Genomic DNA, 26,702 nt, shown 5'->3' with positions numbered 1-26,702 from the left:
CGGTCTATTAGGAGGCCACCCCTTAAATCATATGGTTTTTTGAAAATGATCAAGGCATGCTCTTAAGGACCTTCTTACCCGCTAGATGAAGAAACAGAAAGTAAAGCAGTTAGGGTTATTCAAGTTGGAAATCAAAAAGGGGTTTAACGAAATTCTAGGGAACGCATTTCCACAATAAAAGTTTACAACTTATTAGCCGTCAACTAGCAGCATTCCTTGTTGGACACTGACCTCAAAGGGTCATCGAAGGCACCTTCGCCTATGAACTCCCTACACCATGTATTCGATGGCTCAACCAAAGAGCTTCTCTTGTCTTTACATGGTTGTACTTAAGGCAAATGAAAATAATAATTAAATCTTCAAAACATGAGTTATAAACATAACAAGGAATCCCAGCAATTTTCTTTTATTAAAAATCTCACGTGATCAATAAACGTAAAAGAATGTATCGCAAACAGCAAAAAATTGCATATCAATATCATAATTGAAACAAATTATTCAATTTGACAATCTAACCACCAACTGAACATGTGGTGCATAATCTTATTACACATCTGAATTCCCCATGACCCAAAATGACCTTACATCAAGAAGTAACTTTCTTGTATTTTCTTGGCTAAGCAGTAAGCACCAGCTAACCATGCTTAAAAAGAGACACCTGATTGGCCAGGGCAACCCACTCAATACCACACAATAAAAGGGGACGGGTTTCACAAAGTAAACAGCCAAGGATAATAAGAAATCTACAAATAACTTCTTCATGAAAGGCCTAATGCCATCTCGCAACACTTCTAGCAGCAAAAAGATTCATCAACTACCTTTCAAATTAGTCAAGTTTGACATTAGAGTAGAGTAGCGTGTCTCTGGTGAGTGGCATATTGAGCAGCAAGTATATCTGCAGCAAAGATGAAAGTCAGCAAGGAACTCGGAGATGTTCTTCATTCTGATTCTGCCACAACCACTGAATTAAGCTAAAAAGACATTTTTAAATCCACGAAAAAGTGTACATAAATACATGTCTTGACAGAACATAGTGAACCAAATATATATTTGCCCTGCAAAATTTGCATTAAGAAGCCCCATGGGCACAAACAGAATGTACGAAAACTTACAAATCTGCAAAAATAATATAGCTTGAAACCTACAGAATCCGAAAATGAAAATTAAGGTTTAATCATCTAATCCAGGTCATGCCATTATATTTTAACAAGATAGAGAATTTTTCTGTTGAAACTTATCTATGTTTTGCCTTCCATTGGGGAACAAGAACAGGGTGGTAAGAGACAGTTAAATCAGCATATTCATTTCAGATGTCCTTGTAGCTCAATTGAATTACTTTTTTAGGCAGTGAAAAAGAAAAGAAAAAAGTTGCACAAATTTTTTTGTTAGACAATCTTACCCCTAATAGAGTCGAAATGAGAAGAATAATTCCAGTAACCCAAGCTAGGGTCTTTCTAACCAATGCTACTTCGGCAATGGTTGTTGCATTAGTTGCATTTGATCCTACTTTCTCAGCCAACCACCGTGCAGATGGCCGTGAAGTCGACACCAAATCCAATATTGTTCCTGATTGCGGAGAAGATATCTCATTACAGACAATCACTCCAACTATTTGACCTGCCACATTACCATTATTGCCATAGTTAATAAACAACAATAGTTAGTAAGAAGAAGAGCGTGTTTTACTAGCAAATATTGGCAGTAAATATGAAAAAAATGTTACTAAAAAATGGAATAACTTGCAAAATGCATCACAAGCGACATGGTTCATTGAAATTCCACAACATGACTAAATAAAAGACCTTAAAATTGTCATATTACACGCGCGCGCGCGCACACACACACACACAGCGAGTTGAACAAATGCAAAATTATGAAGTAAACTTGATTTCTTGTTTCATACAAATGGCAAGGAAAATGTTAACTTTTTAGATTAAGAAAAAGATCATATGATCATTTCCAAAAGCAAGAAAACCAACCTCTGTATGCTGCTTGGAATGAATCAAGCATTTTAGACAAGGTTGCAAGCAACACATCCAGTCCTTGCTGCACAACTTCATGTCCATATTGCTCTTGCAAGGCCTAGGACAATAAATAAATAAGTGATAAGGATCATAGGTATCTAAATGCAATGATATGAAAGGACTGAGGCAAAGAAGAACAATTTTTCCATCTCCCAAAACTTGGAAAACCAATACAACATCACCACCAGACCTCTTAACATTTCAATTGTATGATTTAAGAATGAGTTGAAGCAATGTTAGAATGAATAGGTTCTATAAAAAATTTTCTGATATGATAAGCAATATAATTTCACTAATTAAATGCTGGACGATGTGAAATCTCATCTCTCAAAGAGCATGAAGAGAACCATTATCCAATATCTCATTCAAGTAATAACAAGATATTTGCTCAACCTCTAACCAAAGAATAAAAACCCAAACAAGAAAAATAAGCATTTGCATTTTTCAGATTCAGGGATCGTTGAGATCAACGGCTCAACCCATTCACAATCCTACCTTTCATTTTTCTTCAAATTTCCATATATACAGATTAAATGATACTCTATCCAGTGATGATTAGCTAGACGTAAAAGTTCCCACTAGCAAGAAATTCTACTAAGAGGAGGAAAACCCAGGAACCCAAATGCTGAGGCATATCAGAGTGGAAGTAAAATGAGGAGATAATAAACTTTCTCCAAGTAGGACAAACAAGTTGATAAATAATTCAGTCATTCTGCTAATCAGCCACCTCTATACTACAACTGAATGGCCTTTTTTTAGGAAATAGAAGGATGATCTCAATGAAAGAAATAGTTTCTTCACAATCCATGCCACGAACACAAGTGCTCCTGCTAACTATTACACATATGAATGAGGTGACACATATATGTTTTAATTGTTAGATATTCATTTTTTAATATTTGTCATAACAGGCACCTGGACCATGTCAAAATCATTTTTCCACATTAACATGCATCATTTTTCAATATTTGTCATAACAAGCACCATGGATCATGTCAGAATCATTTTTCCACATTAACATGAACTTCAGGTGTTCTTTTCTATAATTCCATCATAAACTCTTAAATGAAGCAACATGGGTCAAACAAATTCATTCTTGCAAAGCAGTAATGTGCATGTATATTTAGATGTACATATATAAACACAAACAAAAGTGGGGGATGTTAAATGTCCTCACCTTAATGCCATCAAAACGACCCACAATCAACTGTGCTGGTCCTTGAGTAGCCTGTGACAGATCTTCATGCATTTCTATTGCTCTTCTGCTATTGTGGAACAAAGCCAAGAGACTTGCCATGAATTCCTTGTCAGCTTTCTGCAAACAATAAAAAGTAATTTTCATAATAAAAGTTCTGAGAATTACAAAACCAACAGTTTCAATCTAAAATAGAGTGAATCTATAACCTTTGACACATAAAGATTCATATTGGTACCACTAGCCACAGGGACGATCAACTTTCCATTCATTGGTTCCAGAGCATCAATAGTATATGATCCACCCAACCAAGATGCCTAAAGCAATAAATAGATAACACCAAAGTCAAACATTTAAAAAGGGTGATCTATAACTTTGAAGAGACCAGCAGAATGAAATAAGTGAACACTGACCAAACCACTTAGTTCCTCGTCATTCAAATCTGCTAACGTTTCGTCTAATGAGAACACAGAGACTTCTTCATCTGCAACAGATCACATAAAACATATATTTATGAGAAACTAAGATCACATGCAACAAGTAGTCATTTTCACATACAAGTTACCTATGGGCTATAATTTTTAGTGCACAAAATGACAAGTACCTGGCAGTTCAATCTGAGCTTCATCTGAATTAAGAATAACCTTGCTTCTAAAGGCCTCACTGAACATGCCATTTTGTGGAGCGACCAGGTCTGCATGTTCAAATAGACTGATAAGTCCTAACCAGAAAAACAAATATTAGCGGTTCATAGTATTATTCATTTCAAAACTAAGTCCAAGGACCATCGACTCCTGTGACTTCGAGCATGAAAACAGTGTGAGGCCTATCAAACGGATTGGGCAAGAGAACTTCATTCAACTGCAAAAGGCAATAACATTTTACAATCACAAACTTCAAAGGTAAAAAATAATAATAAAAAAGAGCAGGAAATTTTTAATTAGCAAGGCTGATCACTGCAAGGACCTTAGATGAACCAGCAGCTGAAAGTGTGGCAGGTGGTGCAAAACCAAGCAAGACAGACACAGCAGCACCCAGTTCCAGAGGGGACATTGAGTGAGACTGAAAGCAAAAAATAGTTATTGATAATGATAACATTGCTAAACACCTATATTAGATCCCTGTAGACGTAAATTGCCTCATACATAACCCAAAAAGCATCCCTCCCAATTCAGCAATAAGATGCCAGAAGCTAAATCTAATTCGAATCTCGTCTTTCTCAGTTAACTTCGATCGTTTTTGCAATGAGAAAAAGCTTCATTGATTCATGTCTAAATCGAATGTAAATCATCGTAATTCGCCCCTATAATTTAACTAAAGCTCAAATAACAGCCTAAACGCATAGTGATCAATAAAATCAAAATAAATTCCATCTAAATTTTCCATAAAAATCTTCCACCAAGCAATTTAAACTGTGGAATTGCATCGGCAAAGAAATAGCAAGAGAAATAAACAAACGAACCTGACCGACATCGTTTGTTGAGGGAGTACGAAGGTATTGACGATTTTGGCCATCGATGAAGAAAACTGAACCACTGGTTTCAGCCTGCAATCCGTAATTAGGCGAATCAAGCCACGAAATCAACCAATCAAACGTATTATAAATAGATACATAACCCCAAAATACAGAGAAGGAGAGGGAGATGAAGTACCCCAGCTAGTGAGCAGATAAGAGAAGAGACGATAAACAGATGCAAAACGCTGCGTATATGAAAATCCATTGTCCACAGATGCACAGGGAGAGGAAGATCTGTGGCTTCAGGACAGAAATGATATAATGCAGAGGAAGAGTCGAAGTTTCGCTACTCCGTTAGAAGCACGAAGCGACACCGTCTAGCTAGATTGTACAGAACGACGTCACTTATAACAAGATATTCGGCTGTGGATTTGGGCTAAGCGGTTATGGGCTTCTCAAGTTTGCAAACTGGTTAATATTTTACTTGAAATTTGAGAATGAGCCCAAATTAAAAATATAATCAAGTGTATCAATAGGTCCAAAGGATAACAAAAAAAATATAATATTTTACTTTGTTTAAAAAATAACAAAAATATAAAATTATTAATTTGCAAATCTATTCTATATATTTAAAAAAATGACTTTAAATATAAATATTGTGATTATAACAGAAAAATAAAATTTATTTTTCATGTTTTTCCTTTCTTTAGAAATAAAAAATATGAATAATTATAATTATTTTCCTTAACTTATTTTTTTCATATATTTTTCACACATCGGAAAAAAGGCTTAAACTCGATGATCGAAGAAAAAAACAAAAAGCAATACGCGAAAGCATTTACGTGGAAAAATATGCAGCTTTGGGGCATGCACGCGGACGTTTTGCTTGCTTTAATTTATTCTCCAGTATATTTCAAAAGAGAATCACCCTAGGCCCTATCAACTCACTTGTCACTGTAGCCCGCAGACAATAAAGGCGCGTTTATACATATATCTGTGTCTGTTTGCTTTTCTGAAGAGGCATGCACCGTCGTTATTCGTACACAATTACAAGCACAAATCAGTTATCACCAGGCTTTTAAAGCCTAATTAGAAGTAAGCTAAATACTATGCTCAACGATTTAAAATAAATTTTAAAAACATTTTTATTATTAATAGTATTAAAATAAATAATTCAATATTTTTTTAAATAAAATTAAAAATTTAATTTTCATAAATAATATAAATATTCACTGAAAAGCAACTTTATATATAAAAAAAAAATATTTTTTAAATCCTACATTTTAAATAATATGTCAATTTTAAATTGAATAAATATAAACATTCCGATGGATATGGTTTGCTATAACCAAAACATTCTCCTTTCATACTATAGTCTCTGCTCTCTTTTGATTGTTCCTCGTTTATCTCATGCAGCCTCCTTTCTCTTTTAGTCTCATCCATCTCTTTCATCTGCTATCCACTAGAACTCGATTCTTTTTAAATTGCATACAACTTTATCAGCTTTGTTGCCATGGCTTTTGATGATAGAAAAATCATGAACTAGCTCGGATTATTTAATTCTTTTTTCTAGGATAAATTGATTTCTAAAGCTTCCACTCCTATGGAATAGAATAGAATTTGGCAGTTGTAGGTCAAAAAGAGAAAGGAGGAATTATGATTAAATTCCGAAAATAACCTAATAGGTCTGAATGCAAAGAAAAAGGGGACCCATGAACCAGATCATGGAGACAGGCCCTGCTGAAATTTTCACAAGTATTGAAATAAAGCAGTGATTAAAGTTATGATACTTTGCTTTCTCTGTGCCTACGGCTCTTCCATTTCAAATTTTTATCATAACAGCAGCCTATAATATAAAGTCAAAGGAGAGAAAAAAAAAAAGAAAAATTTCTCAACAGATAGCCAAGCCACAAAAAAACCCATCTCTAATATAACAGTTAGTCTACTATGAAATAGTATGCCAATATAAATATAATACGTAAATTATTGAAAAAAAAGCTGATAATTTTTTGATAGAACCCATTTAGATATTTTTTTATGATTTATTATTCCATATAAAATTGCTCATTGGATATGTAATAATATATAATTTTCAGTATTATTGCTCCAAAAGCTATTATACTTTAAGGTTCAACTAGCACCAGTGAAATTACTAGCTTAATTCTATTAAAATAATAATTTTAAAATAATAATTTTAAAATAATAATTTAGCCGTAAATTAAAATTATTATTGTTTTACTTTTTGTTTTAGATTATAAACTATAACAAGATATAAATTAAGTATTATAATTCTATTTAATATTATCTAATTTTTAAGAAATTTCTCAATATTTAATAAAATTTAATGTATTTAAAATAGGTATTAAAGGAAATAACTTATTAAAAAGACATACATAGCTGGGAGACTTAAATTTTCAATATATATTCTTCCAAAAATAATTTTCCTTTTTATCTTTGTAGAATTTTTTTTTTTTAATGGGAAATTGTTTAAATCTTTAAAGGTGGTCAATTTCTTCAATCGCAAAATTGACCAACAATGTATCAAAATTACCCTTGAAATTTACGGACAACAGGAAGGGTAATAATGGAATACAAAAGCACATTATATACCAAACTTAGTATATGCATCAAACAATTTAATCAAAGCATAGTCTTGAATTTTACAATTTCATTTCCATCTGCACATAGCTAGCTAGCAATCTACAACTCTATCTCCTTTACTTTTCTTCTCCTCTTTCCAGACATATTGGTGTTTCGATTGGTTCATGGATATTGACCCCTTGTGGATTACTAGGGGGGTGTAGTTTCATGGCACAAGCTTCCAAATCAGCAGTAGTTTCTGAATCAGCACTCATGTTGGTGTTTCTTGGCCTTCTCATGGTGGCTCCTCTTTTTGGTCGCCCTATTGATCACCCCAAGCTCATGACTGCCTCACCCGCTACCACCACAGAATTGCATCCCCTGCAAACACAGCACACATTACCTCTCCCTTCTTCTTCTGCTGCTTCGACTGCTGCTGCTGCTGCTACAACAACTTCTGAGTTTGCTTCAGATGAACAGTTTAAAGCAGCTGCACACGAAGTACCAAGCGGTCCAAATCCTGAATCTAACTAGTTTTTTTTTTTTTTAAGCAGAGAGGGTTCATCAATTCTCACCGTCACGTACACCACTGTGGGCATGCAGTTTCATGATTAATTTAATTATCATCACCGTCACTCTCTATGTCCGTCACCGACATCATCGTCGCTGTCACAAACTAGCTATCAGTCTCTTTCCATAGCAAATAATAAGCTGATATATTTATAAATATTTTCTTTTCTTGCCCCTTAAAAATTTTCTATGCAGTGCAGATTTGTTCTGTCTCTTCTGTTATTTTCAGTAAATCGCTAGTAAGCTGTGAAGTATATATTAAATTGCGCAGAAATTAATGAGCCACAGCGACTGAGACTGACTGATGTCAGTCTCCGTAGTACACAGAACAGCGTACATACAATTTGGTTTATGTCTATGGTGTTCCATCACTGAGAAAACTAATAATTTTTGCGTTTGTGTCGTTAGAGCACAAAACACGAGGTAGCTGACACCCACAAAATAAATCATGAGATACGATTTGATAATAATATTTGATAAATTTTTTGTCTTCTTCAAATAATATATATAAAAATACAAAGAATTTATGATATTTATATGTGACTCAATTACAATATTACATCTTTGGATGATCTGGTCTAGTCAATCAATACTAGATGATTAATGCTAGAAACGACAATGATATATTGCCGTCACCTCTTGTCCAATCACATTCACTTTTTTTTTACCACCCATTATTTTCATCATAATTTATAATTAATTATATATGAATATATCTTGTTATTTATTGTCTGAATACTATGAAGTCTTATTTATATGTTCGTGTGTGTTAAGGTTATAAAAAAACTCAAATTAAATAAAAATTCAAACTTTACACTGTCCTAAAAATAATTATATTATTATTAAATTTTAAACAAAAAATCAATTGATTTTATTAATTAATATGATTTTCAAGATTTTAAAATCTAGCTAGATCCAATTAGAAAATTGAGTAATGATTAATCTTATATCCATCAATTGATATGTGTATAATTATAGCCGCGATTTAACTATCGAGACAAAAATTGTAAGTTTACTTGAAGTTGAAGAAAGAATTTTCTGCTGTCAAAGGTTCATATGCCGGTGAGGCGTTGTGTCGTGAGCATGTTGCAACTGGATAGCTATTGTAATATCAAGCAAAATCAAGGGAATCATTACATTGACTCTGGAATATTTGGTTTCATTCTCTTTGTTCAACCTCTAGTTTGAGTTGGGTGTACTTGATTTAAATTAAAAAAATTGATTAAATTAAATTAATTTAAAATTTTAATTTAATTATTTATTTATTTTAATTGGATTTAATTTTTAATTTAAAAAAATTTAATTATTTAAATTCAATTTAATTTTAATTAGAAAAAATCGAATCGATTAGTAATAATAGTATATTATTTTTAGTAATATAGAGATATTAAATCATAATGAATATTAAAATATTTTAATTAAGTTTTAAAATATTAAAAATAAAATGTAAAAAATAAAAAATTTATTAAAAATTTAAACTGATTAAACTGAACCAAATCGAATTGAATTAAATTAGTTCGATTCGATTCGATTTATAATCAAAATCAATTCGATTTGATTTTTATAAATATCAAAATTTTAATTTTTGATTTATTCTGTTTGATGTAATTTTACACTAAACAAACCATATGCTCACCCTTAGTCTTAAGCATTAAACGCTAATTTATAACATGAAACAAACTTTAAAAAAAAAAAAAGTACCAAATGAGTATGCAATATGAAATGATTAATTTTTTTAATAATCAATATAATCACAAATATTATTTTATTTATATCAAATTGATATATTCAAAATAAAATACTCACCCTAATTATTTATTTGAGTCATAATAATTAAATTTATTATTTCACTTAAAAAAATAAAAATGTTAATTAATTATTTCAACATGATGACCGCTGGACTTCTTCATCCCGGTCTGGGGACAGGCTCAGGGTACCAGCCTATTATTTGGAAGCCTTCAAGTCTCCCGCATGAACTAGGTCCGGTCCGCTCAGTTTTAAGACTGAATTCCAGTTATCTTCCTCAATCGGGTCGACCCAGTCCATACGGCCCATTAAACAAATTCTATCTGGGCTCAGCTTTAATCCTATCTTCAGGCCCAGTTCGACATCGATTAGGGGATCAGCCCATCTGTCTTGTGGGTCCATCCGCATGCGCGCCCGGGGAGAATCAGAGGCCGTTACGCATGGGGCAGGGATCTGATATTCTCGTACGTCCGAATCAACATGGTAGGGCCAGTTGGCCCAATGAGAGACAGTTTGTTATACGTCACTAACAGACAGAAAAAAACAGATAAAAAGAGAAACATTCTCCTCAGGGGGCTTTTTTGCTAGTTTTACAGAATTCTTGTAAAACTCTATTTTATGAATCTCAGATCATCACAACAGAATAATAAAATCAATCATTTCATATTTATTTTAATTTTATTCATTTGTTTTTAACTAATTTTGATAAAAAATTTATAGTTCACATATAATTATTTCTCAAAATACCTATTAAATAAAGAAATCCAAAACGTTTACTTTAATTCATATTTATATTTAAAATTTAAAATTTTGGATAATAAAACTAAAATTTTTTTAATTTGTCACAATTATAATATTAAATTAAATCTGAAAAGTTTTAGTTTTATTATTGAAAATTTAAAGTTTTAGATATAAATATGAATTAATATAACTATTTGATTTTTTTATTCAATAGGTGTTTTATAAATAATAATTTTACGTGATATAATACCTAGATAATAAATTTTTTTATTAAAATTGATTAAGGTAAATGACTAAAATTGAGATAAATGTGAAATGATTGGCTTTATTATCCAAAATTTTAAGGTTGAGATATAATTAAATATGTGGATAAATTTTATTCCATCGTCATCAATTAATGGCCAAAATTGAGATGTTAATCAATGCATGGTCCTTGTTTCAATTTTATATTTGTATTTATTTTGTTTTTCAAAGTTTTTATTGTTATGGATAAAGTTTTTGATTGATTATGGAAATTTGTTTGAGATAGACTAAGCCATTGGGGTTTAAGTTTTTGAGTTATTGATTAAACCGATAAATTGATTTATTTCAGTTAATTAAAATTATTTTTTTAAGAATGAAAAAAAAAATTACATATTAGTTTTCAATTTTTTAGTTTGATTATTTTCAAAATCAAATCTTATGCGCTCTGTCGTATTTACAAGTTCCATAAGTAAATTTACCTTACCTTACCTTACCTTGTATGAATTTTCTTTTTTTTTTTTCCTTTCATGTTGTGTCGTAACCGCCAATAATGTCACTTAGACACTTAGCAGAATTGAGTGCAAATAAGCACATGATTGTAGACCAAAAAGATGCATGGTTAGATTGAAATGACAAGATGCTGTCCCTGGGCCTTTAATTGCCTCTTGCATCCCCATTTTCTCCAATAACCTCACTTACACCCCACTTCTTTCTTTTTTTTTCCTTTTGTTTTAAATGGAGATAAAAAATTGGAATAATTGAATTTAACGCCTTTTAAATTTATTTAAATATATTTATTATCAAATTAAATCTAGGTAAATGACTATTATTATAATTTATTTATCAAAATTTCTTTAAATATAAATTAGAATTGGATGAGGATATAAATTTCAAACATTATAAGTTACATATATATAGATGTTCGGTGTGGCTTAATTAGCCAGCACCCAATAATCATAATAATTAATTAAACTGCATGGGTGCATGAGACTACTTGTTTTTCCCCTGTCGTCTGAGCTTGTGCAACAGTGGAAATTTCTGGTACAAATATTAAAATGGGTGGTAAAAGTTTTCAATGCATCCGTTAAATATCCCATATATCAAGTTGAAAGCAGAATCAAAGCTAATAATCAATACATAACAGTAGTTGGGTTCACAAAAAATAATAGTATAACAAAACCAAAATGCTGCCCCCCACTTAATTAAAAACTCCGAATATGTCGATTTGCTCGTTGCGTTTGTCTCCTTCACTTGTCTGCTAATATATAATTGCAGAAATAGAATGGCCCCAACACCATATCCTACTACTGTTATCATATGAATTACTCATGGGAGCAAACTCTAGTGGCCGCCACCACCTCCAGCTCCAAAACCACCTCCACCACCAAACCCACCCCCACCACCACCACCGGCACCGAATCCTCCCCCAAATCCACCACCTGCCCCTACTCCACCACCAACACCGCCTCCTTTGCCAAAACCTCCACCAACTCCAAACCCTCCTCCCGCCCCACCACCCCCTCCAAGTCCTCCACCACCACCTGCGCCACCTCCTGCCCCTCCACCAGCTCCACCTCCAATACCTCCACCTGCTCCACCTCCACCCCCTAGGCCTCCACCAGCTCCCCCTCCTAGTCCCCCGCCACCACCTAAACCTCCACCAGCTCCACCTCCAATACCTCCACCTGCTCCACCTCCACCCCCTAGGCCTCCACCAGCTCCCCCTCCTAGTCCCCCGCCACCACCTAAACCTCCACCAGCTCCCCCTCCCATGCCACCACCTAGACCACCACCACCCCCTAAACCCCCTCCATGTCCACCCCCTAAACCTCCACCAGCTCCTCCTCCTAGGCCACCACCTTGTCCACCACCTAGGCCACCCCCGCCCCCTATGCCACCACCTATACCTCCACCAGCTCCTCCTCCTAGTCCTCCACCACCTCCTAGGCCACCACCATGTCCAATACCACCCCCTAGACCACCACCGTGTCCTATGCCACCCCCAATACCACCACCGCCACCTAGACCTCCACCCCCACCACCACCAAGGCCTCCACCGCCACCTAACCCACCACCTCCACCTAGACCCCCTCCTCCTCCTACTCCACCACCAAAACCACCACCTCCACCAGTGCCACCACCAAAATGTTTAAACCCTTTCTTATAAATGCCATGGCCTAGGCCTCCACCACCCAAAAAAGGGCGATGAAAAAACAAGTGTTTATCATCTTTATCATCGCCACTAACACGATCAGCCACACCCAGCACAATGAAATGACACAGCAAGAGAGCATGCACAACCCAAATATAACCCATTAGCGCCAGCTTGAACAAAGCAATACAAAGAGAAAATAAGCTAGCTAGAGCTAACTGAGTACGTAGTGGTGCAATATATTTAAACCTGAGAGAGTTGATGAATCATCCTACACGAGAATGGAGTGAGTAAATGAGGCTCATCTGTCACCGGACATGAAATTTATTGGTCCAACTGCCCTCCTCCAACAAGCTTAATTGCACAGGTCCATGCAATGAAGCTGTCGCACACTATTTACTGTAATTTTAGGTTTTGACTCTAGGGTTTCCAATTCCCTGTCCTCTCGTTTCACTGCTTATTTTATTTTTTACTTTATATATCTATTATTAAATAAATTCATCTATATCATCTATGATTTATTATTTGTAGAATTCAATTCATTTCGTAAATTATATAAAAATAAATTTACTGCAAAATTATATACTACAGCTAATAATAATTTTTAGTTCTCTTATCACTGAGTGTTGAGATAAATAGTTCTGACGGTTCGATTATTCTGAAATAAATAATCGTTATAGTATTTTATCATTACATAATCCGATACGAATAAAATTTAATTTTATTTTAATAAATTTGAAATAACTGTTATTATACTTAAAAAAATTTAATTTTCTCTATGAGGGTTATGGAATCCATTTATTTGACTATGTAATATTTTTACTTTTTTCCATTTTGCGTTAAAAATAGTTTTTAAAAAGTCTCTTAAAATTAAGCACTTATTATTTATAAAAAAAATTATAAATTAAATCACAATTTATCAAAAGTCAATGATAGAATTTACCATTCAAAATTTCAGCATCTCACAAGTTTTTTATGGGTACAATATAATTTAGGTTAAATATATTAATCCATTTTATCAATTTTAAAATTTAACTATTTTTATATTTTATTTTAATTTAAACCTAATTGACAATAACAATTTTCTACATGTAAGATAACACTTTAATGAAAACAAATGTTATCTGGAAATTGAAATTATTATTTTTGGAAAAGTTAATTATGGCATTACCAATATCATCTGAATTAATGATATGAAATATTAAATTTTGCAGTTCATAATTAGCTAATACATCTTATGATGAGAGGCATTTAAAGATAATTGAAAATGATGGTATGAAAGTTTCTATGAGAATACTTTCTTTTTTTTATATTCATTTTAAGGAACGGCATTATATTTATTTATTCAAATAAATAAAATTAATTAATAACTTTAATTTTATAATTTTTTATTATAAATTATTTAAAATATCCTTTAAATATAACAGAGAAATCAAACACCCATTCAAAATATAAATGCGGATAAGATAGGTGTGTTTGGTGTGATACTAGGCACACAGTTCTAGTGACCCATTCGGAATTGGGCCCGCCAACAAGTGAATTCAATTATGGTGTTAATTGGGGCCGTCCATAAATTTTACACTAAGATTCGCAGCGAGCACTGGGCCCCTGCACTACTGCATGGCGAACACCACAGCAGCCAGTCACTGCAAAACGTTCCCTTCTTTTTCTAGTACATACATACCTGTTCAGCAGTAATTTGAGTTTTAATAATTATTAAGGGTCCCGTTACGTTTAAAAAAAAAAATTCCCAGGTTTTTTCACGTTTAGAATACTTAAAAATTAGTGAATAAAAATATTTTTTTAATTAAATAAAAATTTAAATTATTTTCGACCTAATAAATGTTAATTTCACCAATTGTTATATCAACAATCTCACTTCATTTCAATTTTCTCATAAAAATTTTTCAAATTTCTATTTCAATATTATTAAAAAAATCATCTCTGGAGGCAAAGAGTGAGTTATTTGATATTAGCCTTAACGAAATTTCAACCTAAAATTTATTTTCTAAAATAACTCAATTTTAAGTCAAATTTTTAGGTTTATTTATTAAATATTCGAATTTAAACTTGTAAATATTTAATTTTTTAAAATTTATTAACTCATTTATTTAATAAATTTATAAGACGATTCATAAAATATATTCATTTAATTTATAATTATTTATTTTTAAACTTATTATATAAAACTTCCGTTTACTGAGATTGTAAATTAATAACGTAATATTCGACAAGAATACAGGAAAATCCAAGAGATTTGGTTTCATCACGTTTAAACATGTAGACAGTGTTTTAATCGCGCTGAAGGAATCAAGCAAGAAAATTGATGGCAGGATGACTGTTATTCAATTGGCCTCTGCTTCTAGTGGTGGCGATGTTTGGTCGAAGAAGGTCTACATCGAGAATGTGCCGTATGATATACCTTCAGAAAGATCGTTAAATTTTTTCTTGACGTATGAGGAGATTGAAGAAGGACCTCTAGGGTTTGATAAGGTCACGGGTAAATCAAAGAAGTTTGCTTTTATTATATACAAGACTGTGGAGGCTGGCAGGCTGCAAAGGCCGCCATTGCTGATACTTAAAGATGATTGATGGGCATTAAGTTCCCTGCAAAATGACGGTTGATAACAAAAAAGCCAAGACCAAAGGTGGTGTAGGCGGCGATAATGCAATGGTGTTCCCGGAAGTTTGCCACTCTATGGCGGGTTTTCTGGATTAGGTAGTGGTGGATATGGATTGAATACTTCATTACCAGGTTCATTGGTGGTGGTAGTAATGCTGGTCCATATGGTGTTCCACAGTATGGGGGACCAAGTTCTGGTGAGTTGGGTGGAATGAATAATGCTGGCAATTCTATGTATGGGATGCCTCCTAGTTCTATTGGAATGGCTTCTGCAAGATATCCAGCTGGTACTTCATCTTTGAAGAGAGAAAATTATTTTTTACATTTTAAAATTATTATCAATATAATTTATATATAAATTTATTAATTTATTTTATTTTTTAAATTAAAATTAAATAATAAAAAAATAAAGTATCTTATATAAAAATATTTTTTTATAAAAAAATGTTATTTTAAATATAAATTATTTTCCGCATTATCTAAAAAAAAATTTACAAAGAACTTTTCTAATATGTTTGAAATTGTGAGAAAATAATGAACGGAAAATATTAAAAAGTCATTTTTCTTTGCTTAAAAAAAAGTAAGAAAAATTATTTTTCTCTAGTACAACCTCTGCCTATATATATAATTTAAATTTCAAATTTATAAAAATAATAAATGATAAGTTAATACACAATATTTTTCTTTTTTCTCAATTTTTAGTTCCAAGCAATTCATGTTATTCTCCCCTTTAGAGTAAAACATAATTTTTATTTATTAAAATAACTGTTCATGAGAAAGTATAAAAAAATATTGATATGATAAATAAAATATAATTATTAATAAAAAAATAAAAAATAAAAATAATTATATGCTTTTATTTATTTTCGATTTAAATTATGTAATTTAATTGGTGTTAAATTAATATTTTATAATTTAATTTTTAAATTAGTATTCTTTAATATCAAAAAAATTATTGTTATAAACGGTGAAATGCCATATATAATATTTTGATATAAATTATATTACAAATTTAAAATAAAAATTTGATAAATTTAGATTTTTTTTTTTTACTTTTCCTTAACGAATAAATATGAAAATTCTCCTTTACAATTTTCTTATTTATTTTCCTTTCTCTGATTAAAATGTTCCCATACTTTGGCACCATATATAACTTATTGTAGACCAGCCAGAGCCGTGAGGCCACAATCCAAAGTCCAAAGCTAAAGACCCAAGCCCCAAATTTCTAAAATACTAATTATGAAAGTTCTGATTTTTTTTTTTCCAATGAATATATCTCATTTTTCTCCCTTAAAATATGAGATGATATTCAAATTTATTTAAAATTAATCTTTTTAACCTCATTTACTTAAATATTTTAATTTACAATTAAATTTTGCCCCCTTTACCAAAAATACTAAAATAATAATTTTTCACAATTTTGTGATAAAAATATTAATTTTATATGTTTGATATTATAAAATTATTTACTATTGTAATTAAAATAATAAAAATAAAAATAATTAGTATTTATCATTAAGTAAATTGGTCATATTAGAAATTCAAACCCAATCTTTTTATCAAAAGTGGTATAATATTATCTCAAGTTAAATTCCATTTTTTCAAATCCATCACCTTTGCTTTTCTTAAATTCCTTCACCATTGTTATTCCTTTTCATTCTCAATTCTCCAACTTCTTTCATAAACCTCTCATTCGTGGATAATGACAGACCTAGGGAAAATTAGCAGGACTTGCTTAATTTTCAAGTCAGCAGCGATTGAATATAAGTTTATTTTTAATAAATTACAATGTTTAGTTTTACTTTTATATTAAAATATTATTCAAATTTTAAAAATATTTATTAATTAATTAATTTAGATTATGAGTATTTTATAAATAATTTTCATTTAAATTAATTAATAATTTTTTAAAAATTATAATTTTTTAATATATTTTTTAAAATTAATAAATTAACTAATAAGTTTATTTATATTATTAGGATTAAACAATTTTTTTTTTCTCAGAAATGGCACACACATGTCAAAGCTCGGGTGCAGCTCTTCGTATTGTAAGCCCATCTGATGTGGCAGTCGTTTATTCACTTTCGTCCACGTCACTAACCATGCATGCCCGACAATGACAATTCTCTCCTCCGGATAATCCGTCTGGCACCAGCTCTCCTACCAAGCTAATGTTTACCTCCAGCCGTCGTCAAAGCCAAAGGGTACTTATGGTTCGAACTCCAAACCTTAGCTCTGGCTTCCAAACCTCAGCTTCGTATTTCGTTCAAATTCTTCTGCACTCTCTAGATCCTCTGTTTAAAAAACTCCCTGCTAGCTCTGCAATAGCCAACCTGATTCTACTCGGAATAAATCGGCAAAGCATGGGTACAAATCTGGTTGTTTATGGATCGTAATCAAAGATTATCGGGTTAATTTTTTGGGTTAGTATTTCTAAAATTGTTTTTAATTATTTTTTTGCTGGTAAATTCAGGGAAAATGCTTTGATCGATGGAGATCGCTATTGTACTGAGTCCAAGATTGGTAATGCAGGCTTTTTGATCCATCTAAATTATCAAGCTTAAAGGTTTGTTTTCCTTTTATTTACAAATTTATTTTTCTAATCAATGTAACGTGATATAACAGTATAACTGAATTGAGCTACTTTCAATTTGAATTAGAGTTTGACCGGATAAATTTTCCGATTATCGAAATTGATTGAGAATTCCTTTTGTTGTTTTGATTTTTTAGCCAGCTTTGGTTGGCGTTTTTGAGCTGAAACCATGGCGCAGAGTAATTGGGAAGCTGATAAAATGTCGGTGCTTGTGTGTGTGTGTGTTTTTCTTTTAATTTTCAATTGGGTGTGCAATTTGTTCTAATTTCTTTATTTGAACGACAGAAGCTTTAAATTTGGTGTGTTTTTAATATATTGTTAGGCTTGATGTGTACATATATGATTATTTGGTGAAGAAGAAATTGCATGCCACTGCAAAGTCCTTTATGACTGAAGGGAAAGTAGCTCCAGATCCAGTAGGTAAATTATGCACTTGGAACTTGTTAGTTTTAATTCACATTTTGAGCCTTCTTATTCATAGGAAGGTGTATACTTTTGAAGTTAATGAGTAACAAACTGACAACAATAACTTTGCTTTAGAAACAAATGTGAAAAATGTTTTTCTTTTGGGCGTGACTTTATTTGGTTACCTATAGATAGTGCATCAATAAGAAATGTATGTATTTTTTTGCTCAAATTTGCAGCGATTGATGCTCCTGGTGGGTTCCTTTTTGAATGGTGGTCTGTCTTCTGGGACATTTTCATCGCAAGGACAAACGAGAAACATTCAGAGGCTGCTGCAGCATATATAGAGGTGGTTTCTGAGATTTCAATGTGTAATTTAAATTTGCTATCCCATGTCTTTTATATATATATTTTTTTAAAAATATATTATTTAGCTGTATTCTGATCTTGATGCATAGGCACAACAAATTAAAGTGAAGGAGCAGCAACAGCTGCAAATGCAGCAGTTGCAACTGATGCGTCAAGCTCAGTTGCAACGTGGAGGGCCTAATAATCCACCTCTTGGTGGTCCAGTAAATGCTATTGGTTCTGAAGGAATTATGGGTCAATCCAATGCCAGTGCAATGGCAGCAAAAATGTATGAGGAACGTATGAAACACTCTAATCCAATGGATTCAGAAACATCCCAACCACTGCTTGATGCTAGGATGCCTCTGTTAAAACAATCGACAAATCACCCGGGGTAAATTTAGTAAAAGAGCTTTATTACACCATTGTTTACCCTCCTATGCGTGTTGACTTTTTCATGCTGACACAGCCAGTTGGTCCAAGGAAATCCTGGGAGCATTACTGCAGCACTGCAGCAAATTCAGGCACGAACTCAACAGGCTACTGTAACTACTTGGACAAGATTTTCCTACATTTACTGTCCCTTTTTACATACTCCTTATCTTGATTGGTGAGTGGTTTGAATTCGCAGGACATGAAAAGTGAAGTGAACTTGGGTGCGGCCCAAAGATCTTTGCCTATGGATCCTTCTTCAATTTATGGACAGGGAATCATGCATTCAAAACCTGGAATAGTAAATACAGGTAAATATATGGTCCCCTGTTTGACAGGAGGAATTTAAGACAAGCATATGTTACATACTTTTATAAAGAAACTGAAGTAAATGATTTCCATTTTTACTCTTATCCTCAACCTGCTAAATCTTTGAGGCACTTGAATTTTTTTGGGGACAAAATCAGTTGAGGATTGTTACTTTGAAAACACTTTAAATTTAATTTTTATTGTACCAGATGGTAGGTTCATCGAGAATTTATTTCAAATAGCAACCGAGTTAAAGACCATATAACTTGTGTCATGTGCATCCATTTGCTTTTTTTTTTTTTTTTCTATTCAATGCATTATTATATTTTATAGCCGTTTTCAATTTTGATATTTGTTTTCTTTTACTCATGATTTGACCTTTTTTTCACTAGTCAAAGGGGTGCATCATATCATTATCCTCAGGGTCGAGAGATTAACCCCCATGTTTTTATAACTAATACTATTTCTTGTATACCTAGACCAAAACTGGGCCTGGGCCTGGTTTGGGGAAGGGGTTTGAAGGCCAATTCTAGCCCAACCAAATTTATTTCCGTTTCTAATGTATAAAATAATTTTAAATAAAAACATATCTAGTTTTAAATTTTTTTAATATTATTTATAAACATCTAAATATTTAATAAAAATAACCTTTATCATTTTTTGGATGGGCCAAGTTTGGATAAGACCATTTTAGACTGGCTTGGTCCACCAATTCAACAGTGTTGATATGTGTGACTAATGGAAGGTTAAGCTATTAAGAGTTTTTTTTTATATATAAGAAAAAGGAGGTGGTTCTGTTAAGGAGACATTTTTTGTTTATCAAACATGGCTAGATGAGTAACTTGTAGAAAACATTTAAATTTTCTATGTATCACCAAATCACAAACTGCGCTTCTGGTTTGGCCTTGCTTCTGCATATGTGTTGGTGCTCAAAATATCCCTCCAGTCATAGAGAATAACTGCTAATTTTGTTCTATTTTTACTATTACTTACTGAGTAGGCTTGCCTTCCAAACACTCATATTAACCATTCATGGTTTATTGATTTGTTATTTCTGGTGTTTCTTTATTGAATACTTTTTTATTTTACTCTTGTTCCTTAATTTTCAGCATTGAACCCTGGAGTCAGCAGTCTTCCTTTAAAAGGGTGGCCCTTAACAGTAAGTTTTATGATGAATCTCATTTCTCTATGCGGTTTCATTTGGTTCCCAACCAAGGATTTGCTATTATATTATGCAGGGGATTGACCAAATTAGACCAAGTCTGGGTACACAAGTTCAAAGACCTCTTTTACATGGTGCAAGTCAATTTCAGCTTTTACCACAGCAGCAGCAGCAACTCCTGGCACAGGTTCAAGCACAAGGTAATCTTCCTAGTTCACCGGTATATGGAGATATGGATCCAAGGAAGTTTAGGGGATTGCCTAGAGGCGGTTTGCAAGCCAAAGACGGCCAACCAAATGCAAATGATGGATCTATTGGTTCTCCAATGCAATCAACTTCATCTAAGGTAAGGTTTTTTTCTTTTCTTGGAACTACTGAAAGATCACAACTTCAATTATATTTCTACCATATTCTTAGTTGTTTTATGTGAGATAAGAGTTGTCGATGCTCATTGTTCTAATTTTTCTTAAGCAGATGAACATGCCACAGATGCAACAGTCATCCTCTCAACAACAAGATCCTCTACAATCGCAGCAAGCACAGGTTGTATCTACTGAGATTGACATAATGACATGTAATATTTTTTAAAAGAAATTCTAAGTTATTTTAAGCTCACTTTTTCTCGTTTTTTTCTTTTGTACATATCTACAAAATTCTAAATTAACTACTAGTGAGATGAACTTTCAGTTCATTAATATATTGCAAAATTAGCATCTAATGCACGTCTGATGTGACAGAATAATCGAAAAAGGAAAGTTCCTTCATCTTCTGGACCTGCTAATAGTACCGGCACAGGAAACACTGTAGGCCCTTCTCCTAATTCTCAACCATCAACACCATCAACTCATACTCCCGGTGATGGAATTTCCACAGCAGGCAATTTGCAGCATGTCAGTAGCATGTCAAAAGGCATGATGATGTATGGTGCTGATGGAACTGGAGCTCTTGCATCATCAACAAACCAGCTGGTATGCACTGATAACAAACTTATCAACTGAATAACCTAGAAATCTGACGTGGACATTTGCAATCTGATGTCCTAGAACCCCATGACTTCATATCTGCTTATGCTGCTTATATTTAAAGTTTTAGGACTCACAAATTAGTGTTCTGTTGCAGATACATACTTTGTGAACTGGAAGTAGTTAGTAATTCTTGAAACGTATCATCTACTGTCACTAGACAATTTTTTATGAACATTTATTTTTATTTGGCAAAGTAATTTTGACAATTTTCTTTGGACTAGTTTAATGTCTGAAGGCCCATATTATGCTTGGTCCTTCCAGTGAAAAATGGTGTTGCATTATTGATGAGGCGCTTGTGTCCTTATGATCACCAACTGCTGGAGTCATTGGCATTGTCAATAATTATTGTTAATCTTAGTCCTCAAATGACTTCAGTCCAGATTGGCATATAAAGTATTAAGACATCTTTTCCTGATGTGTGTATACACCATTATACTTGCATTCAAACATTCCCTTGGAATCACCACCCAAAATTGGCCCTTCACAAGCCACTTTAAATGTCAGATTCTGACTTTTTTATATCATTGCAGGAAGACATTGAACATTTTGGAGATGTCGGGTCTTTAGATGATAATGTTGAATCTTTTCTCTCACATGATGATGGAGATGGAAGGGATTTGTTTAGCACATTGAAAAGGAATCCTTCTGAACCTGCTGCTGAAGCTTCCAAGGGTAAGCATCATTCTGATATTCTTGCTATAATACCTGTTCAAGTTGATTATAACAATGTCCATATTCTCTTCGTTTTAGGTTTCTCCTTCAGTGAAGTTGGTTCCATTCGTAAAAGCAATGGCAAAGTTGTTTGTTGTCATTTCTCTACAGATGGGAAGTTGTTGGCCAGTGGTGGCCATGACAAGAAGGTACAATGTAGTGATGAAGGATTAATTTTATGTGGAACAATAACATTGATCACTGGAAATTTGCTTGCATAAATTTGAAACCTAAGATGCAGATTTATGGAGAGGTGTAAGGAGCACATGACACCTCCCGGTGATTAACTAAAATTGTCTTTACAATGCTTATGGTACCATGGGTATTTTTTTATTTTGACTGCTTTGATATTGTTCCATTCAAGTTGCTTGTAAAAAGTTCTTGCATGCCGTTAGTCCGTAACAGAATTGGATAATGATACATGTGATGTGGTTCATGTATGAAGGTAATTGGTCTTTTTTTTTCATCAACATATGAGCTTTTGGGTAGTTGAACTGGTCCTATTCACTTGTGACCTTTAAAGAACCGCATTGTACTTTGAAAGTCAAGTCAATTTTATACTTGACTGGTAAATTTAAGAAATCACAACATAATTTGGATAGTGACTGTATGTGCATATGTTTTCATGTCAGTAGGTTGTTCTTTGGAACATGGAAACTCTGCAAACGGAATGCATGCCTGAAGAACACAACCACATAATTACTGATGTTCGTTTCCGACCAAACACAACTCAGCTGGCAACATCATCATTTGACACGAGTGTTCGTCTCTGGGATGCTGTAGAAGTAAATTTATTTTCTACCTTCATTGCTTTCTTAAGGAACACATTTATTCTTCTGCCCATAACGCTGCATTTGTAGGAAATAATATATTGAAGCTTTCAATAATTATTCTTGCTCAAACTGTTATATATATTTTGGACTGTAGAATTCATTGTCTTTGCTGTCTCCTCTCCTTGGGTGCCATAGTATACTTTCTTTTATTTAACTTTGTTTTTATCCTGAACGATTTCGTTTATTGAATTGTATCACATAGAGTTCTTCTGACATCAGTTTTCCCTTTCAGTTTAAATCTTCTTGCTGTCTCTTATTTTTTTAATATGCTGAACTTATGCATCAGATCCTCTTTTGTATTTAAAAGATCTAAAAGCAGTTGGCATTTATTATTTATGTTGCTAACACCATATTAATAAGTATTTTGTTCTGTCATTGGCACTAACTGCAGCTTATTCTTGCAGCCAAGGTATTCGTTGCAGACATATACTGGCCATACATCACACGTGATGTCTCTCGACTTCCACCCTAAGAAAAACGACCTTTTCTGCTCTTGTGACGGTAACAATGAGATACGCTTTTGGAACATCAGTCAGTATTCTAGCACCCGCATATCTAAGGCTAGCCTCCAGCTTCTTTCTAATCTTAGTTGTTTTCATTCTTGAATTTTTCATAATAAAGCTGAATCATTTGTTGGAGCAGGGAGGCACTGCGCAAGTTAGATTTCAACCAAGAATTGGGCATCTATTGGCTGCAGCAGCAGAGAATGTTGTGTCCATTTTTGATGTTGAGACTGACAGACAGACACACTCATTACAGGTATCAGTCTAAAATTCAGAACTTAACAGGAGGCCGAAATTTCAACTTCACTCTTTATACTTTAGTGCATTAACCAGTATATCACATGGTTGTTAGGGTCACTCCACTGAGGTACACTCTGTTTGTTGGGACGCAAATGGAGATTTCTTGGCCTCTGTCAGTCAAGAATCTGTCCGAGTGTGGTCATTGGTATCGGGAGAGTGCATTCATGAACTTAGTTCCAGTGGGAACAAGTTCCATTCTTGTGTTTTTCATCCAAGCTACCCCACTCTCTTGGTCATTGGAGGCTATCAGGTGAACACCCCCTCCGATCTCTTTCCACATTTTATGTTTATCATTGCATTACAAATTCCATATATGGCTAATGTTGGTTTTATGTTTTCTCTCATTTTCCTCTTAACCAATCTTTATTCTCTTCAAGTCATTGGAACTCTGGAACATGACCGAGAATAAGTGTATGACGATTCCTGCACACGAGTGTGTGATATCAGCTTTGGCACAATCAGTGGTTACAGGGATGGTTGCATCTGCAAGCCATGATAAATGTGTGAAGATATGGAAATAAGTCCTCAGTTGCTCAGAGCAGGAAGAAAAAAGAAAGACAATAAAAGAAAGTCCATTCGAATATATTTAATTGAATTTCTTCTGATTTCCACAATTTTAATTTTCTTCTTATGTAATAAGGGATGGTGTGAGCTTCTCATAGTTGCAGGTTACAGTTTGAATGTCCCCATTCCTGGGACTTCTAAACAAGCTACGCAGAATGTCCAAGACATTGAACATTGCTTGTTTTGAGATGTCTGGGCGACCTTATGGTCTATATTTACACATTTGGTTTAAAAAATTTTGCTGAAACATTTTGCATTTGCATTTTAATTCTTGTGATTTGGGATTTGCCTGTATCATCATTATCTGCCTGAATTAGTAGAAAAGTGAAAAGATTGGGTTTCATCCTCTGCAACGGAAACGTGATGTCATCAAAGTGTTGCGTATTTGTATGTGATGATTGTTGTACAGAATCGTACCGAATTACTCTCTCTGTTTTTTTATTTATTTATATTAAAGTTTTTTTACATAAATCAAGAAGAATAATAAATATATAAATTGTAGTAAAAATAGAGATAATAACAAAAGAATATTTAATAATGTAAATAAATTATAAAATAATAGTATTTAGTTATATATATGAAGGCTTTGGAATCAAAGCTAAAATTATCCTTGAAATGATAGAAAACAAATTAGAACCATATATGGGACAAAAACCGTGAAAAAACCCATTCCCTTGATCCTTGAAAATCTAAAAACTCGTCCTCTTCTATTTCCTCTTTCTCTTTTTATCTGCTTTTAAACCAAATCATAGTTTCATTTTATATATATATTATATTAACTTTTAAAAAATTGGCTTAAATATTATTATTAATAAATTTAATATTGTTTTTTATTGTTTAAATTATTAAAATAATTTCCTTATTTTTTATTAATATTTTTAAAAACATAGAAGTATGTTTTTCTAGACCGCACTCGTGAGGCATGCATCACGATGGAATTGATTATAACTTCTAGGTATTCTAAATGGAAATCGGGATTAGTGAATGACTAACAAATCACGTGCAGTAGCTCACGTGTGGGCGTATACCCCCATTTAGACAAAATAAATAAATTTTATTTATTTATTTAATAAAAAATCACTTATTTATATTTAAATATATTTTAATTCATAATAAACTATATTTCCAAATTATATATTTGTCTGCTTATTTTCTAATTCCTCCGTCCATATGCTTGTTTCCTAAAGTATACATGTCACTTTTATTTTTAATATATAAATTTATTGATTAAGTTCTATGTAAAAAGTAATATTTTATTAATTTCAATAAAAATTAATATTTAAAAAATATTAATAAAAATAATATAAAATTTATTATTTTAATTGTATTAATCCACCAAAATATAAGTCAGATATTATTTGATATGAATTTTTATTTTGCTATATTTAAATTTTAATTAATAATATTTAATTAACTGAGTGTATATATATATTTAAGTGTGTGAAAAGAATTTTTTATATAAATAAGATATTCGAAAGGTTAAACTATTCGAGTCCGAATTTAAATTCAATTTATATTAGTAATATTTAAATTTATTTTAAATTCAATTAAAATTAATTAAAATTATTTGAATTCCTCTCCACTCTTATTATTATTCGAATAAATCTAAATCTGTTTAATTTTATATATTTTAATTAATAATTTATATATAAATTATTTTTTGTTAATAATTTTTATTTAAAAATTTAATATTTCTAAAAATATTTAAATTTTAATTTTATAAATAAAAAAATATAAAAATATTATAAATATTATTATAAAATATTTTTTATATTAAATTAATTATTTATATAAACGAATTCAATTTTATATATATATATATATATATATTATTATTATAAGTTATAAAAAGTAAATATATTAATATAGAAAGTAAATATCTATAGATGGGTTGATTGCTTAATTTTAGGGATTATATAATTATAGACTTGATTTTCCCTACCGTATCTCATGTATAAATAGGTTGTAATATCTATTGTGAAAGAACAACAATAAATGGTATCAGACCCCTAAGTCTTAAAAAAAAAGAGTCATGGAAAAGTAAGAAGCAAAATGTGGTCTCCCATTATAGTACTGAATTTGAATATCGAGCCATGACACAAGCTGTGAAATATTGTACGTACGTCAACTGTTGGAAGAAGTTTGGTTCACAAATTGCTAAGTTGTGGTGTGATAATTAAGTAGTTA

The 26,702-nt window shown here is 32.3% G+C and overlaps 3 protein-coding genes and 1 pseudogene across 8 annotated transcripts; 2 read left to right on the top strand and 2 right to left on the bottom strand.

The window, feature by feature from the left end:
- Positions 1-446: 446 nt before the first annotated feature.
- On the bottom strand, positions 447-5,056 carry LOC110612023. 2 transcript variants are annotated; one of them, XM_021752657.2, is made up of 12 exons: positions 4,872-5,048; positions 4,682-4,765; positions 4,186-4,281; positions 4,005-4,080; positions 3,824-3,913; positions 3,633-3,703; positions 3,429-3,536; positions 3,202-3,339; positions 1,980-2,082; positions 1,400-1,617; positions 819-895; positions 447-658 (listed from the first exon to the last, which is right to left on the bottom strand). In XM_021752657.2, the coding sequence occupies exons 1-11, from the start codon at positions 4,938-4,940 to the stop codon at positions 827-829; spliced, it is 1,122 nt and encodes a 373-aa protein (XP_021608349.1). In that variant the 5' UTR covers positions 4,941-5,048; the 3' UTR covers positions 447-658; positions 819-826. The 2 variants fall into 2 exon arrangements, with proteins under 2 accessions (XP_021608349.1, XP_021608348.1); XM_021752656.2 differs by having other exon boundaries at positions 447-895; positions 4,872-5,056.
- Positions 5,057-11,660: 6,604 nt separating this feature from the next.
- LOC122723370 (glycine-rich cell wall structural protein-like) lies at positions 11,661-12,973 on the bottom strand. The gene has a single exon (XM_043955479.1). The coding sequence runs from the start codon at positions 12,869-12,871 to the stop codon at positions 11,897-11,899; it is 975 nt and encodes a 324-aa protein (XP_043811414.1). The 5' UTR covers positions 12,872-12,973; the 3' UTR covers positions 11,661-11,896.
- Positions 12,974-14,933: 1,960 nt separating this feature from the next.
- Positions 14,934-17,894, top strand: LOC110611654 (annotated as a pseudogene).
- On the top strand, positions 17,546-24,783 carry LOC110611928 (transcriptional corepressor LEUNIG_HOMOLOG). 5 transcript variants are annotated; one of them, XM_021752501.2, is made up of 19 exons: positions 17,546-17,697; positions 17,804-17,896; positions 18,065-18,124; positions 18,246-18,343; positions 18,568-18,677; positions 18,787-19,070; positions 19,146-19,200; positions 19,308-19,419; positions 20,527-20,576; positions 20,656-20,925; positions 21,054-21,122; positions 21,317-21,547; positions 22,135-22,276; positions 22,355-22,464; positions 22,951-23,100; positions 23,553-23,708; positions 23,791-23,907; positions 24,004-24,201; positions 24,329-24,783. In XM_021752501.2, exons 3-19 carry the CDS (start codon positions 18,093-18,095, stop codon positions 24,470-24,472), a joined length of 2,328 nt encoding a protein of 775 aa, XP_021608193.2. In that variant the 5' UTR covers positions 17,546-17,697; positions 17,804-17,896; positions 18,065-18,092; the 3' UTR covers positions 24,473-24,783. The 5 variants fall into 5 exon arrangements, with proteins under 5 accessions (XP_021608193.2, XP_021608190.2, XP_021608192.2 ...); XM_021752498.2 differs by having other exon boundaries at positions 19,146-19,221; XM_021752500.2 differs by having other exon boundaries at positions 18,062-18,124; positions 19,146-19,221.
- The last annotated feature ends 1,919 nt before the right edge of the window (positions 24,784-26,702 follow it).

Source organism: Manihot esculenta, chromosome 3, assembly GCF_001659605.2.
Source record: "Manihot esculenta cultivar AM560-2 chromosome 3, M.esculenta_v8, whole genome shotgun sequence".
NCBI classification, from domain to species: domain Eukaryota; kingdom Viridiplantae; phylum Streptophyta; class Magnoliopsida; order Malpighiales; family Euphorbiaceae; genus Manihot; species Manihot esculenta.
Note: the sequence above shows the minus strand (reverse complement) of the source record. Positions and strands in the feature narration are given on the sequence as shown.

Excerpts from the sequence above, each read along its gene's own strand:
- LOC110612023 (XM_021752656.2), bottom strand. The coding sequence starts at position 4,940 with ATGGATTTTCATATACGCAGCGTTTTGCATCTGTTTATCGTCTCTTCT. Across the intron at positions 3,914-4,004 it reads CGAAGTCACAGGAGTCGATG|ACCTGGTCGCTCCACAAAAT; the intron begins GTCCTTGGACTT and ends TTGAACATGCAG. Across the intron at positions 896-1,399 it reads TCATTTCGACTCTATTAGGG|ATATACTTGCTGCTCAATAT; the intron begins GTAAGATTGTCT and ends TCTTTGCTGCAG.
- LOC122723370 (XM_043955479.1), bottom strand. The coding sequence starts at position 12,871 with ATGGGTTATATTTGGGTTGTGCATGCTCTCTTGCTGTGTCATTTCATT.
- LOC110611928 (XM_021752498.2), top strand. The coding sequence starts at position 18,093 with ATGGCGCAGAGTAATTGGGAAGCTGATAAAAT. Across the intron at positions 18,678-18,786 it reads CTGCTGCAGCATATATAGAG|GCACAACAAATTAAAGTGAA; the intron begins GTGGTTTCTGAG and ends CTTGATGCATAG. Across the intron at positions 22,277-22,354 it reads TGCTGCTGAAGCTTCCAAGG|GTTTCTCCTTCAGTGAAGTT; the intron begins GTAAGCATCATT and ends TCTTCGTTTTAG.